Here is a 14,611-nt window from a genome sequence, read left to right on the forward strand (position 1 = left end):
AAATTATATATATATATATATATATATATATATATATATATATATATATATATATATATATATATATATATATATATATATATATATTTCTCAAGAGGAAATTAGGCAAACTCAAAGATGAAGAAAAAAGTCTTCTTTTGCTTTTTATTTTACAAGTTTGTCAATCTATCCAGACTGCTTTATTTAAAATAAAAGTACAACGTTAGGTGGTTTTTTTTTAAAAAGAAAGATATGAGGGTCTGGCCAATTGTACGACTGGACTTCTCTCATTTTGTAAAATTGCATGTCATAATTATTTTAGGTTGCACTTTCTTTAGTTGTAAATACATTGTATAAGTTTTACTCAATTGAACTATCAGCTTGTTAATAAGGATTAGATATGAATTAACTTGTGGGTGATGAATAATCAGCAATGAAAAGTTGCTGAAGAGTTAGGAGTGTCTTGAAGGAGTAGTGAGTGAGTGGAGTATGTTCACCATCTTGTGTCTGCCAGATGTTGGTATTTTGTGCTTAGATAACAGAATCTGGCATGTGTGTATGTCTGTATCTCCACCCGCCTCCATATGATTATCAATGCTTTGCATATCAGTGACACTAAACAATAGAATCAGGCCTGTAAATCTTCCGACAACTGTCGGATTTCCGACAGTACGATTTTGCTGATATATGTTTCCGATTGAACGACAACAAAATAATGCGAAATAGATATTTTTCTTCGAAAGGTGATTGACTTCTCTCAGCAGGTTTTCTTTCCTTACGACCGTGATTGTTTAAATTTTTTATCTTTTTCCTCCTTCACACAAGACCGCACAGCCTCCTCCTCCTTCTTCTTCTTCTTACACATCCTTCAAAAAGGTAGGAATTGTTCTCTTTCTTTCATTTTACAACTTACTCAGACCTGTGACCAAAAATGTTTGTATCCTCTCAAATAATTGGGATTTTTTTTTTTTTTGGTACCATAAAATATGGACCTGCTTATCGTATTATAAATGAGTTGGGGAAAGTTGATTAGTCAATTGATGTGTCATAATATGTGTGTTGTGTTTATTAATTAATCCATATTTTTGTCCTGTTGGTCAAACAAATTTCGCGTGTTCAAAAAGTCCGACAATTTCTCCGCCAACCATTTACAGGCCTGTAGAATCTTTAGGCATGCTAACCTAAATGGTTGTTAGAAATTTTTAAAACTAAAGTTAATTAGTTGAATTGAATAATCTATCATGAATTGAGATGTTAGACGTTTTCATTGGACGACTGAACATTGGATATGAACTCGTTGCACATCAATGCTATTCTCTGAAGAAGAAAAAACTTGGCCAAAAAACCCATCCTTCAATTATCAAATCGATTATAAAGACCCTTTGTCAAAAACTCTCAAACATGAGACTATAATTATTTTTTAAAATAATAACTTTTAAACCTTGGACTTTATTAAATCCCCAGGTTCGAGAGTTTTTGACAAGATGAGGGTCATTTGAATTGTCAATATTTGAAAGACAAATTTTCTGGCCAAAATTTTAAAGGTTTTTTTTTTTTTACAGACTACAGCAGATTACTGGTTTTGTTATATTTTTTCTATTTTTCCCCTCTCCATGTTTTCATTAATTCATGTTCATTATTCACTGACTGTCATATTGTGAACCAGTAAATCAATAAATGGATTATATCAATTTCCATTTGTTCTTTCTTTCTTTCTTTTTTTTTGTTTTTTCATTTTAAATGTATTGCAGCTCACTAAATTCAACACCTCAAGACTTTAACTTTGTTGATTTAAAAAGCCAATTTGACTGCATACAAATTTAAGGGAAACAATGTGTGATTTATCAAATAATTGTATGGTACAGATCAGCATTTACTTGGGATGCAGGAGGCAAGCCGGACTATTGGCATCTATTTATAATACCCATTAAACTTACTTAATTTCTGTCGACACTGTGTTTATTTAAGCAGTTACAATTACAGCTAGTGATTGTCTTTTTAGTATGAGTGGACAGTGCTATCAACAAATACACGTCACTTGACGGGGTCTTCTGACCTCCCTGGTGGGTAGGAGGTCACTTGCTGAGTCTTCTATCCCCCTTTATCAGTTTTCCTATAGTTTTCTTACACTCTATATGAACATTTTGAGTGCACTGTAGTAGACGGAAATGAGAAAACCGAATGGTTCAGCCTAAAAACTGGGTTTAATGTGTCCGGATTTTTGTTTCTCCATGCAGTTGACTCTATTATGAGAACAGGAAAAAAAAGTGTAATGGAAATGATCAACCGAGGAAGTGAAGAGGAAGTAGAACCTTCCTGCACCTAAGAATTGGAATCAGCCCTTGAATACTCGATGACATCACCGCAGAAATGATAAAAGTCCAGTCCCTCAACAAAAACGTTGTTATAAATTCTTAAAAGAATTTTTCAACTGTATTGAAAAATAATAATAATGATGACGATAATGATAATAGTAATAAGAATAATTAGCACGAAATTGCTTTACACAAGAGTTTGACTGCTATATACGTAATTGCGCACGTCATTTTTGACGTGAACTTGCTTTGTACACGTGATGTCTGAAAAGTATTTGCAAGACCACTTGTATACCTATTTAATTTTTAATGTTGAAATGAACCTAAAAGTAGAAATAAATATTCATATTCTTAAGGTTCTGATTTAGATTTGGCAACAATTTGAAAATGGAAAGGGTTCAGATCGAAACAGTACACCCAATGGACGTTTCGGGTGTAACCCTTCCATCAGAAGAACAAATAAGAAAGGGAACATTGAACATTGAAAACAAATAAAACTAAATGTACTGAAAATTGTAACGTGCATACCCCTGTGTGGTCTTAGTATACAGACTACAATTCTAATTCTAGCTACATTTTGTTTTATTTGTTTTCAACATTCCTCTGTTTAATGTTTTGCTTGGGAAGGGTTTCCATTCGAAATATCCATTGTTTTGTACTGTTTCAATCTTAAACCTTTCCATTTCCACCTGTTTGTTAGTATTTTTAATGTCTCTGGTTATTATTATGATTATCATTATCGTCATCATTATTCTTATTAATACTATAATTATTATTATCGTCATCATCATCATCATTATTATTATTATGCAGCTATGGAAATCTCAGTTCCAAAAACCAAAGCTCTGCACATCCACAAGGAAATCAGAGTATCGGAAACAACAGATGACGACATTGCAGCCATGGGATTTAAACGCATATGCCCTTCTTGTGGTCGAGACTTTCCAAACAAGAGAGGCCTTGCTATTCATCAAGGCTGGTGGTGCGACTGTAAGATCGAGCAAAGGATCCCTCGCGGACCTAATTGTCCAAAAACAAAAACGCAAAGACAAGGAAAGCGAACTTCCTCTTGTGACTATCGAGGGTGTACAATTAGACGGTCGTATCCAATGCGATGGTGACGAGAGGGCTGATGTTGAATACAGAATGTCAATAGCACAAACAACATTTAACTCACTATCCCTTATGTGGTCCGATCACCGTCTGTCCCACGGAAAGAAAATCGTATGCCTCTAGTGTCTGTTCTGTCTTCACACATGGTTGCGAGGCTTGGCGACTTACAGAGGGTGAAACCAAAACTTCATGGCTTCAACAGCCGATGCCTTTCCATCATTACGGGAGAGGACTACAGAGAAACCGCAATACGTCCGGAATTCGACCTAGTAACTACAGTGATAAGACGCAGGAGCATATCTTACGCATGGACGCAGGCCGCCTCCTGCGGCGAACTTTTATTGCCTACTTGAAGAGCTCGACAACTAGACCAGGGCCCGTTCTAATGAACACGGACTAACTTTAGTAATTTACTAGTCTAGTAAATGACTAGCTAGTCTTTAGCCCAAGCTTAGTAAGTGTCTAAAAAAAATCGGATTCAATGAGCATTATTTAGTCTCGGACTAGCTGGGCTTTAGCCTAGAAATGGGCGTGGCTAGTCCTGACCTATCCTTGACTCTATCGTTATTTGTGCTGTGTTTGGTCTTCTGACGCAAAAGATTTAATCAGCGCTACATCCGCTTTCGTTTTGTTTAGATTCTATTTCCTTTTGAAATTCATTGACGAAAATGGAGCTCAACAAGAGAAAAACTTTTCAAACCCTGAAACTGCAGCCCTCCTGGAAAATACAATTATGTCGAGATTGCAGCACTCCGTGACAGTGCGAAAAAAAGAGAAGTACATATATTTTTTCTTTGTCACTAATGAAATGAAATAAAAATAGGCTATAGCACGGTCACTGACATTGGGCATCTGTAGGACTGTAGACTGTAGGCTAATACACCACCTCAAACATTTGTCAGTCCATATCTTTGCTTTTATGAGGTCTATTTTCATTTTGAAAAGTTCAAAGTGAACAACTAAATGACGCCGATTCAGTGGTGTATTTGGTTTATCTTCATGTGAATAAATATTTTATTATTGACTTTTCCAAAATTCCAATCGGTCATTCATTTGTATGATGTCGTGATCTATTTTTCCTTGATTTCATCTGTCTCAGCTCTAAACTATACTTTTCGTTCTCAATAAATAATTCATTTTCTGTTTGCAATGTATTACAGAGATGATTTACCACATGTAAAAATTTCAAAGTTGTATCTGAAGCTGTTTCTGAATTATACTTGATTATGCATTGGGATGCTGTGCTTTCGTCACATTTTTTTCCTGTTAAGCTATATAGAGATTTTCCACCACATAAACGGTCATAACTTTTTAACCAGTTGAGATAGAGCGATACTTTTTTCACTCTAGTTAATGTTTCACTCCCCTTTATTTTTCTTCGCTATAGCCACTATTTTGAAAAATTCTTGCAAGTGCCTACTGTAGGTCCCTGTCACTCACAATGTTGCTTTGTATTTGTATACCTCGTGTTTATCTACTTCCTATCTCCCTGCTCTGCTCTCTGATCCACCCTTTTACTACTTGGCAAGAACAGGCAAGGTGGCAACCCGGTCTCGGGTTTTTAAAAAAAAAAAAAATTAAATTAATGAAAAAAAAAATGAAAAAAACAGATTGGCATGTTCAATGAAAATTTTAAAGCATCATAATAGCCGACAGGCACCATAATTTATCAGTAAACAATATAAATAGATGTAGTGTAGTGCGGAGGTTAGGCAATAAATTTCACCCTTCCTCTTTGCCCCTACTAAGTGGGGCTTTGTTGTCTTGTAGTATGACACTTGCATTTGGACCCGTAGGCCCAAGATTCAAGTCCCTCCCTGAGTGGTTCAAAGTCGAGTCATTGGAAAAGGCTCCTTATTGAGTAATTGGCCATTAAAAGTAATGACTGTCGGGGAAAAGTTGTGATATTGCGGTGTTGCTATCGGCTTGGAGCCCCTTACAGAGCTTTGAGCATGTTTAGCAGTATACAATCTAGCATCTGTGTCAGTTGCCACAAAAAATGACAAAAGTTTTAAGCTTTCAACTCACTTGAATATTTAGAACAAGTCAACCAGAAAAATTCGAAATGAAGTGGAAGTGGAAATAAACTTCTTTCTAAAAGTAAAAGGTTTTTTTTTTTCTTTTTAAAAAAAATTCCCAAGCGGTGTCTTTATTTTTTTTTTTTCAGTGCAAAAAATAACAGAAAATCGCTAGTGCGGCAAAAGTTATAACCGCAACAAACGTAAATGCTAGGATAATGCTCTTTATATATGCTCAATTTTTTTATTTTTTTTGTCTTTTAGAAAATATTTTTAAAAACTAATTATAAATGAAATTCTACCACAACATTATCATATTAAAAAAATTATGAAATTTTGAAAAATTAGGAGACTAATTTAATGCTGTACTGGTTTAGGGCAAGCCGTTTACGGGTTTGGGGCATGGGGTTTGGTATCTATTTTCGGTTTTTAAGCAAGGTTAACTGATAATACCTCATATGTATTTACATCAAACTAACAAAAGATGTCAAATAATTGCAGTTAGAGCTGTTGGAATTTGAGGTATAGAAAAGCATACAGATTTAGGGCGACCTACCCGAGTACATTTGATAAGCAAGAAATAAACCTTCACCCTCTCCAGTCAGACCCTACAAATATTTAATGATAAAATGCCAATTTAAGAGGTATGACTGATAATAATCTACACTCAAAAGCATGACATTTTTTATGCAAATAATTTAAAGGATACAGACTAATTATACAAGTAAAGTTTGCTACAACCATAATAATAAATAAAGATTTTATGGCAACAAAAAGCAATCAGTAGAACTGATTCCAGTGCAAAATGAATGTCCTCAACAATCTCATTACATAATCGTTGATTTACATATTTTTTTCTCCTTTTTCATTTTCAGGTTTGGGAAAATATCAGAATGAGAATCAATGCGGAATTCTCAAAAACCGTTCGGTGATAGAGCTAAAAAAAAATTCAAGGACACGAAAAGAATAGTCCAAAGTCATGTTGATTATGTAAAGCAGACTGGAGGGGGAAACCAGGACCCTCTTCAATCTTTACTGAACAAGTACCGGTACTCGTCATTATTGGCGAGTGTAGTAACATTGTTGATGGTATTCAAGGTAAATTTCTGCAATTATAATAGTTCCATACATTGTTCTGTATACAAATGTAAAAGGCTGCCATCTAGGCATTCCATGAATAAAGTAGTAGTAGTAGCATATGGCTACACCTCCAAATTTATTTCGCCAACCCAGCTTCTAAAGTCTTCCTCCACCCTAAGGACGGTTTCATAGCCACCTTCAAGTTTAGTGACTGGACAGTGGAGGACGGTGTGATCGCTGGTCTCTGGGGCTGCCTGACATGAATACAGATAGTACCTTACAATATTTTAAACAAGTAATTTTACTATGTATGCATGCATCTTTTGTGATCGTCTAATATTGACATCCTTACAATTGCCTATGCACTGATTCTCTAACATAACTATCCTCTTTTGGTAGTTAAGTCTCAAAAGTATATCACCTCTATTGCATATCTAACAACTGCCTGTGGGACACGTTTCCTCTTGATTTTTTATCAATTTTAAAAACATTAAAAGAATAAATGAAGGCTGAAGTCGAGTATCAAAACAAGATTATTCACATTTAATAATTCAATGGTAGTTAAAATCTTGAAATTTACTTTACACCATCAATCCTGAAGTAGCTGACAAAATTATATGAATATTTCAAATTTGAAATAAGTGATGGAGCAAGAGCTTTTGTGTCATAAGGGATTGCCATGTATTTTTTATCACAAATCGTCAAAGTGGCATCACGCAACATTGTATTGAAATTCCACTTTGGAATTGGGTCCTGTAAAGATTTATTTTGTTTCATTTAGTGTTTTATTTAGGGCAAGCCAATGGCACAGCGAGTTATCATGCTTGCATATGAATCAAAGTATCATGGGTTCAATTCCCAGCAGATTTGTTATTTCTGGGATTCATGGGTCTCAAGATCAGAAGATAAGATTACACTTGGATGCATTTCATGGTTAAAAAAAAAAAAGAGCCAGAGACCGGTAATTATATGATGCAAATTTTACATTAAAAATCAATTGATATCGTATCATATTAAAATTGATATAAATAGAATTAAAATCATTATAATTTCATAACAATTCACCTTTTAAAAAAAACACCGTGTTCCTCCTCATTAAGTTTGTAATGGGTAATCTGGACTTGAAGTGCAACTTGTGAATTCTATACTTCATTTAATTCAAATTTATCAACAATTTTCTTTACAGTAATGGGCACTGAGAGTTTGGTTCCGAATCCCAGTCCAGCCAGAAATATTATTGACATATCTGACTGTAATCTTGGAGATTACACCATAATCAGTAAGCATAATTCTTTTGCTACAAAGTCATTAAATTATTAATAGAATTTCACCCGAAAGACAAAAGAAACATTTTTTAAAATGAGCTTTTGTATATAGCAATAAACACTAAACGTGCTCAAAGCGCTTTACAAGGGGTCCCTGACCAACAGCAACATTTAGAACGGGACGTGATGTCTGTTAGGCGATATTACAATTTTTCGGACAGAGACAACACTGTTAACGGCCAGGTACTCATTTTACACCTGAGTACGGTGAGAGAATGTGAGTAAAGAGTCTTTTCCAAGGACTCAACTATGCGCCGAGCGAGGCTCAGGGCAAGGACCTTCCGATCCGAAAACGAGTGTCATACCACAAGACCACATAGCCACTAACAGTGTATTTAACATTGACAACAGTACTGAAAGGACTATCACGGCTAACAAGTTGTTCAAAATAGGGGACATTGAAGTGACAGTGGGACCACGAAGTATAACATAAGTGTGTTTGTGTGATTTTTTTAATCAACATTCTTTATTTTACGGCGCTTGCAACACATTAAGGTCATATCAGTGCCAATAAAAAGGAAGAAAATGGGATAGCAAAATGTTCCAGAATTATAAATCCTCTTCTGTTTTTAATTGCTTGCGACATATTTAGGTCATTTCAGCACCAGTAAAAAGGATGCAAATGGATAGTCAAGCAATTCTAGATTAACAATTCAAAGCACTAATAAGTAAAACAAAAAGGGAATGGTTCTTATATGGAATGGATGTAGATTCCAAGAGCATGCCATCGGTGTACTTTGAAGTCACCTAAAAGTGTCGTCCAGGCACAAGCACAGGTCCCCATTAAGAGGAACACACTCAAATGCTTACTTATCACATATTACATATGTAAAAAAAAATACTGGTTCCCCCTTAGAGAAAAATACTCAAACAAAAAGATGATTTACAAGGAAAAAAACAAAAATGCATACTGTTGCTGAGTCCATTGTTTTCTCAAATATATTTATATTAACACTTTTAAGCACTGACAAACAGTTTATAAGGATTTGTTTAAAAAGTGGGATGTAGTTCTAAAATCATCTTAATTAAATGGCCAGCATTTCATGTTGCTTAAGGAGATAACATTGTTCAAAAGTTTTTATCATTCCAAATTCTGACTTTGACCTGAAGACTATGTGGGATCAGAGAAGTTTCAAAATGAAATGACGTTTTTGATTTCAGCACCACTTGATTTCATAATGTGGCCAGTTTCATAATTCACAGATATAAACATGTTTTGTTTCAATGCAGTGAAAAAGATGTTCTAAAGATTATTTTTCCTCCACAGCTTCAACACTAGCCAGACAGATGGATATGAATGAGATTAATGAAATCAGTTTTGTTGATTGCTCTGTGGTGGAGTCAGTAGTTGTAGTAGATGATTTGTCAAATCACTTTCAAGAGGAGACAACAGAAACTCTTCCCCATACACCAGAGGAGTGGAATGCCTCAGATGGCATCAGCCAAAGATTACGACAAGCTGGCCCCAAGAGGAGATGACAGATCACTGACAATCCATTAGTGGATCAATGGCTGCAGTCGTAAATACTCCATTATAAAAAAAACCCAACTCCATTGTTGAACAAAATACCATAAAAATTGAATACATGAAATTTAAGATGAGGCATCTTAATTATGACACTACTTATAATTAAATTACTCTTTTTATATGTTTTGATATTATAACTGTCATCTGCATTTTTTGCCAAATTGGGACCTAAAATTTGCCCCAAAAAAATCCCAAAATTTGCCAAGAAATTTGCCAAAAAGACCAAAATTTGCCAAAAAAATTGCCGAGGAGAACTAAGCGTTTCAGTAAAAATTAACACGCGATACAGAAAAAAAAATTTATAAAAGACAATTTATTACATTTAAGGAGGCTACATTTATTAATTTACACAATGTAAAGCGATTTATGCGCCCAAACTTTTAGACAATCACACACACACACACACACACACAAACAAACGTACACTTTCAGTCAGACTCATCAAAGGCCTAGTTTTCTTTTACTACTCAAAAAAAGAGGCATCGATAAACTTATTGTAGTAAAGGAAAACTAGTCCTTTGATGTTGTTTTCTGTGAGTCTACGCCTTCTGGAAGACAAGACAAGATTGTAAAGAGAAAAACTTCGCTCAGCATCAGCTGACGAGCATGTTGAGAAGGCATACCGGGACGCCAATGCAGCGAGAGCTAGAACATAATCTGCCACAGACTTCCAAAATAGGGTCAGATGTATAATTCCAGTATCAGACTCTCTCACAGCACTGGGCCCCAGTTTCTCAATATATCTCGTGAACTCATGCTGAGGAATATCACAAAAATTGGGAATTGCAGTGTATGCAGATACACTGCGAGCATGAGATCATTATCCGTAGAGAGTAGCTTCCCTTGGTTTGGGCCCAGGCAAAGCTGCAACATTTCTCAAGTTTTGCACTTTCTTTTTCGTTATTTTGTTTTCGCTTCTTTTTTTTTTTCCCAAAATTTGCCACGCGATTTGCCAATTTTCCCAAAATTTGCCACGATTTGCCAATTTTGGGAAATTTGCGGATCGCCCTGATTTGCGGCCGCAAAAAATGCAGATGACAGTTATAGGAAATTAATTCATGTATGAAAATCACACCTGGAGCGTTCACAAATGACATCATAATTTAGTTTCTATCCATGACCCAATTGGTTTCTAATGTCTTGAGTTTGAATATTAATTCAATCACATGTATTTTGAGTCAATTTTAAAAATGGTTTAAAGCAATCCATGGAGACATGTTGCAATACATTTGTCCATAGTGTAGAAAAAATTGGCCTCATAGTATCTTAGAAAATCGCAGTTAAAACCTGTCTTATGAATTGCCTTAAACCATTTTTTAAAAATGGTTCTTGAGATTTTCTAATTGTTATTTAGAGGGGTTTTAGTCCTGTATTTATCTCAATCTGTACGGTACATTTGATAGAGCTGATATGTTTTTGTTAAAATTTACTTAAAATCGCATGCATGCAGTGTTTAAGGCCTTTTTTTACTACAATCACTCCATTGTTCCTTATGTTATTGGTAGAACAAATCCTCTGGAATAAATACAGATTGTTATTTTGGCCTATTGTCACAAACTTGTACAGTGGCATGGCGATTTAAGACCCTTATCACAAATGTGACTTGGGACTATCCTGGGCTTTGGCTAAGCGGCTGGTATAATGATTTATACAAAAGGTCTTACAATATGTAATTGTCTTATGACAATAGGGCAGTTAAAATTTGATTGCTCAACTCAGGATTTTGATGACCTTAAAAAAAGAAAATTTTAATGCCCCTTTGTTTTCTGTTTGATAACCGACTCAGGCATGAGAGTTCTTGTTCAGTTTTCCAATTTATATCAGACCCATTCCAGAAAAAATTACAGTGAATGCACTTTAATACTTCCTGCAAAACAGGTTTGTTTTTGTTTTAAGGGTTTTACAGCACTTGCAACACATCAGCGCCAGTAAAAAGGAGTATAATGGGATAGTCAAAGAGTACTAGATGCCTGATAGGCGACTTGTAGTTATATGATATAGAAATTTGTTTCCATATGACCAGCTGGAACAATAATTAAAACAGCGTGACATTTATGTAGCTCATCACAATAAGAATACTGCACACAGTATACTTGCAGAGTGATGTACTACATTAATGATGATATTTATTTCCTGATTAGAGAGGTTCAACGATATTTCTAAAAGCACTATTAATCAAAGTCAGCCTGGCTGCCTTGCTAGCAGCAAGACGTTCTGTTCAGATGCTCCTTCCTGAGTCCCAATAGGAGAAAAGTTATGATTGCTGTCACCATCATCATTACGGTTGTTTTCTTCCATGGGTAGGCCAGCATCAACAGCAAAGTTGTGGAGCCAAAAACACATAAATAACCTTGCAGGCTCTGTCAGGCGTCATTCTGAGCTCGTCATGGAGACAATTCCATCTTCTTTTAACCACTCCAATGACTCTGTTGAAATGACAATAATTGCTTGTACTTGTACATGTACACTTAAAACCAATTAAAATTAAATGGACCTCTCTCTCTCTCTCTCTCTCTCTCTCTCTCTCTCTCTCTCTCTCTCTCTCTCTCTCTCTCTCCTCTCTCTCTCTCTCTCTCTCTCTCTCTTTTTATATTTGTTTTTTTTTGTTTGTTTTTTTTTTCTCAGTCATTTAATTAGAATTAGAAGGGAAAGAATTATAATGGTTAATCTGAGTTCTTCAAAAAAAATAAAATAAATGTAATGTTTATAGTACTAGCATGACAATGACAGTATGATTACAACTATTTTTTTGGTTAATTTTCTTTTATTTTCATTGATCATTTGCAAATTGTATTGTTAAAGTGGATATAAAAATAAACCTGAAATATTAAATTTCAAAAATTATCAAAATGTTATTGTTTCCTGGATTATATGACCGGTAAAACTTACCTTTCAATTGTGCATTTTGTGATATGATGGGCGGTGTTAAATGCCTCTTCTCCTCTATTTTGGGGGTTTTGGTATTGGGGTCATTAGCCAATTTCTTAACATATAACGACTGTCTCCAAGGATCACACCATCCAAAGCCCTGCGATGTGGATCCTCAAATGCAAAGAATAGCCCAGATTTCCTAAAAAAAATTGCATCATGCACTGAACCAGGCCACTTAGGAACCAAGTTTGTAACTTATAAAATTGCATCGGAGACGACCTAAAAATTTGAGAAGGAAAATTTTGCATATAATAAAACCTGCAATAAAATCTAAATCAGGAAGTGTAGTCAACTTACGTACAGTACAGCTCGCGCACAATGGCCTCTTATAAAATAATAAAATTCCTTTTATTCATCCCATAGGAGAAATGTGTCTCAGGGTCTGTTCCAAGGAAAGAATGGAATAACCCAGGCGTCAGGGAATGGAGATGGGATGAGGGTGGGGGAGTAATAGTCATTGGGTGACCTTTTAACAACCATGTACTTTGTGTAACATACCATGACGACTCAACAAAAGGCTAGTGGGTGGGAGGCAAGTGACTGACTGATCAATATGTTGATAGTCCTATGCCAAATAAAGCGAATGATGTGTGACAACTGACTGATTGAGTAACTGTGCCTGATGAAAACTGATTGGGTAATGAGCTTTTATGTGAAGCCTGATGATGTCTTTTCTTATCACTGGGATGGTGCTTTACTATTACAAGTTTTGAAGAGCGTTTAGTAGTGGTAGTGACTGCCAGTAGTGGGGTTAGAATGGATGGAGGCAGAGGAGAGGGGAACAGAGGAATAAACCATTGCATTGTTCCAACCTGCCCCTTTTTCTGATGTAATGTAAGTGGTAGAAAGGGGGGGGGGGGGGGGAGATAGTGATAGTCGGGGGGGTTGTGATTGGGTAGCTAAGTCTGTCAGATCTCATGAAAGTACTTTGTGATAGACTACCTTCCTTTCAAAGGGTAGCAAGCAATTGTTATTGTCTGTTTCATGCCATAGAAACCGGGATAAACCCTGGCTCCTTGGGCTTCATGCCTCTGAAGGACTGCTATTCATTAAATTATTTTTTTTTTCATTTCAAATATTTAAAGATATTTAAACAGGTCTTTGATGCGAAGTTGGTCCCTCTAGCTCAATTATTAGGGTATTCGCTTTACATGCTAAGGGAAAAGTAGAGATTTTTATTTGACCCACTGACCACCCAGGAATGATGGGGCGGGTAATCTGTATTTGTTAGATCTGGTGGAAAGTTCTTTACAATAAACCTGTGTCCTATCCAAGGGGTAGCAAGCAATTACTATTGTCTGTTTCACACTAAAGAAACATAGATAAACTCCCGCTACACCAGCCTTGCAGCTCTGAAGGAAGAACTATTTGATGCGATTACTTTCAGCATGATGTCTTTGTGCAGATGTGGTCTAGTGGTATGACACTCGCTTTCGGATCGGAAGGTCCTGGGTTCGAGCCTCGCGCTCGGCACATAGTTGAGTCCTTGGAAAAGGCTCTTTACTCACATTCTCTCACTGTACTCGTGTGTAAAATGAGTAGCTGGCTGTTAGCAGAGGTGCCTTTGTCCGAAAAATTGTAATATCGCCTAACAGGCGCTTGTCTCGTCCTACATGTTAAATGTTGCTGTTGACCAGTGTCCCCTTGTAAAACGCTTTGAGCACATTTAGTGGATATTGCGCTATGTAAAGCTAAATTTTAATAATTTTTAAAAAAAATATCATTGTACTTGACGCTTGTGCCTCACCAGTATGGTCTTTGCTTCGTACCCAAAAGATACCTAGTTCGAATATACACCATGGCATGTGGCCATCAACAAGCCACCTCTCCCTAGCTCAGTTTGCAGCGCTGTGCTGCGGGTGACACCGGAGTTATTCCAGTATTCCCATTAAAATAAAACCTTGAATTAATCAAATCCTTTTTTACATTGGCTAGGTGAAATTAGTTCAAGTAAGGAATGGAATGACAACTAAAAATAATAATGAAAAAATTTGGGATATTCGAATGAGTTCAAGTTCAAGGAAACTGTACTCGAATGTATTACTTTCACTTTTTAAAGTCTATCCAGTGAAATATTTTATTTAAATTGACCGTCGACAACATCTTTGTAATGTGTATTTGAAGTGAAATTTTAAAAACACGACACAAGTTTTGAAACAACATATTACGATTTTTTAACAGCTTTGGTTTAACCGCAAGAGAGGATTTTTACTTGATTCATACTAAATTAAATTGAGCTTTATATAGCGCAATATCCATTAAATGTGCTCAAAGCGCTTTACAACAGTTCCCTGGTCAACAGCAACATTTAACATGTAGGAC

At 35.7% G+C, this 14,611-nt stretch overlaps 1 protein-coding gene across 2 annotated transcripts; it reads left to right on the forward strand.

The window, feature by feature from the left end:
• The first annotated feature begins 90 nt into the window (after window positions 1-90).
• Window positions 91-11,233, forward strand: LOC144979356 (uncharacterized). Of its 2 annotated transcripts, XM_078926011.1 has the most exons (3): window positions 91-6,523; window positions 7,692-7,784; window positions 9,098-11,233. In XM_078926011.1, the coding sequence occupies exons 2-3, from the start codon at window positions 7,694-7,696 to the stop codon at window positions 9,307-9,309; spliced, it is 303 nt and encodes a 100-aa protein (XP_078782137.1). In that variant the 5' UTR covers window positions 91-6,523; window positions 7,692-7,693; the 3' UTR covers window positions 9,310-11,233. The 2 variants fall into 2 exon arrangements, with proteins under 2 accessions (XP_078782137.1, XP_078782129.1); XM_078926003.1 differs by lacking the exon at window positions 91-6,523 and having other exon boundaries at window positions 6,834-7,784; window positions 9,098-11,229.
• The last annotated feature ends 3,378 nt before the right edge of the window (window positions 11,234-14,611 follow it).

The sequence above is a fragment of the Berghia stephanieae genome, chromosome 1 (genome assembly GCF_034508935.2).
Source record: "Berghia stephanieae isolate SIO BIC M18660-M18661 chromosome 1, UCSD_Bste_1.3, whole genome shotgun sequence".
NCBI classification, from domain to species: Eukaryota; Metazoa; Mollusca; class Gastropoda; order Nudibranchia; family Aeolidiidae; genus Berghia; species Berghia stephanieae.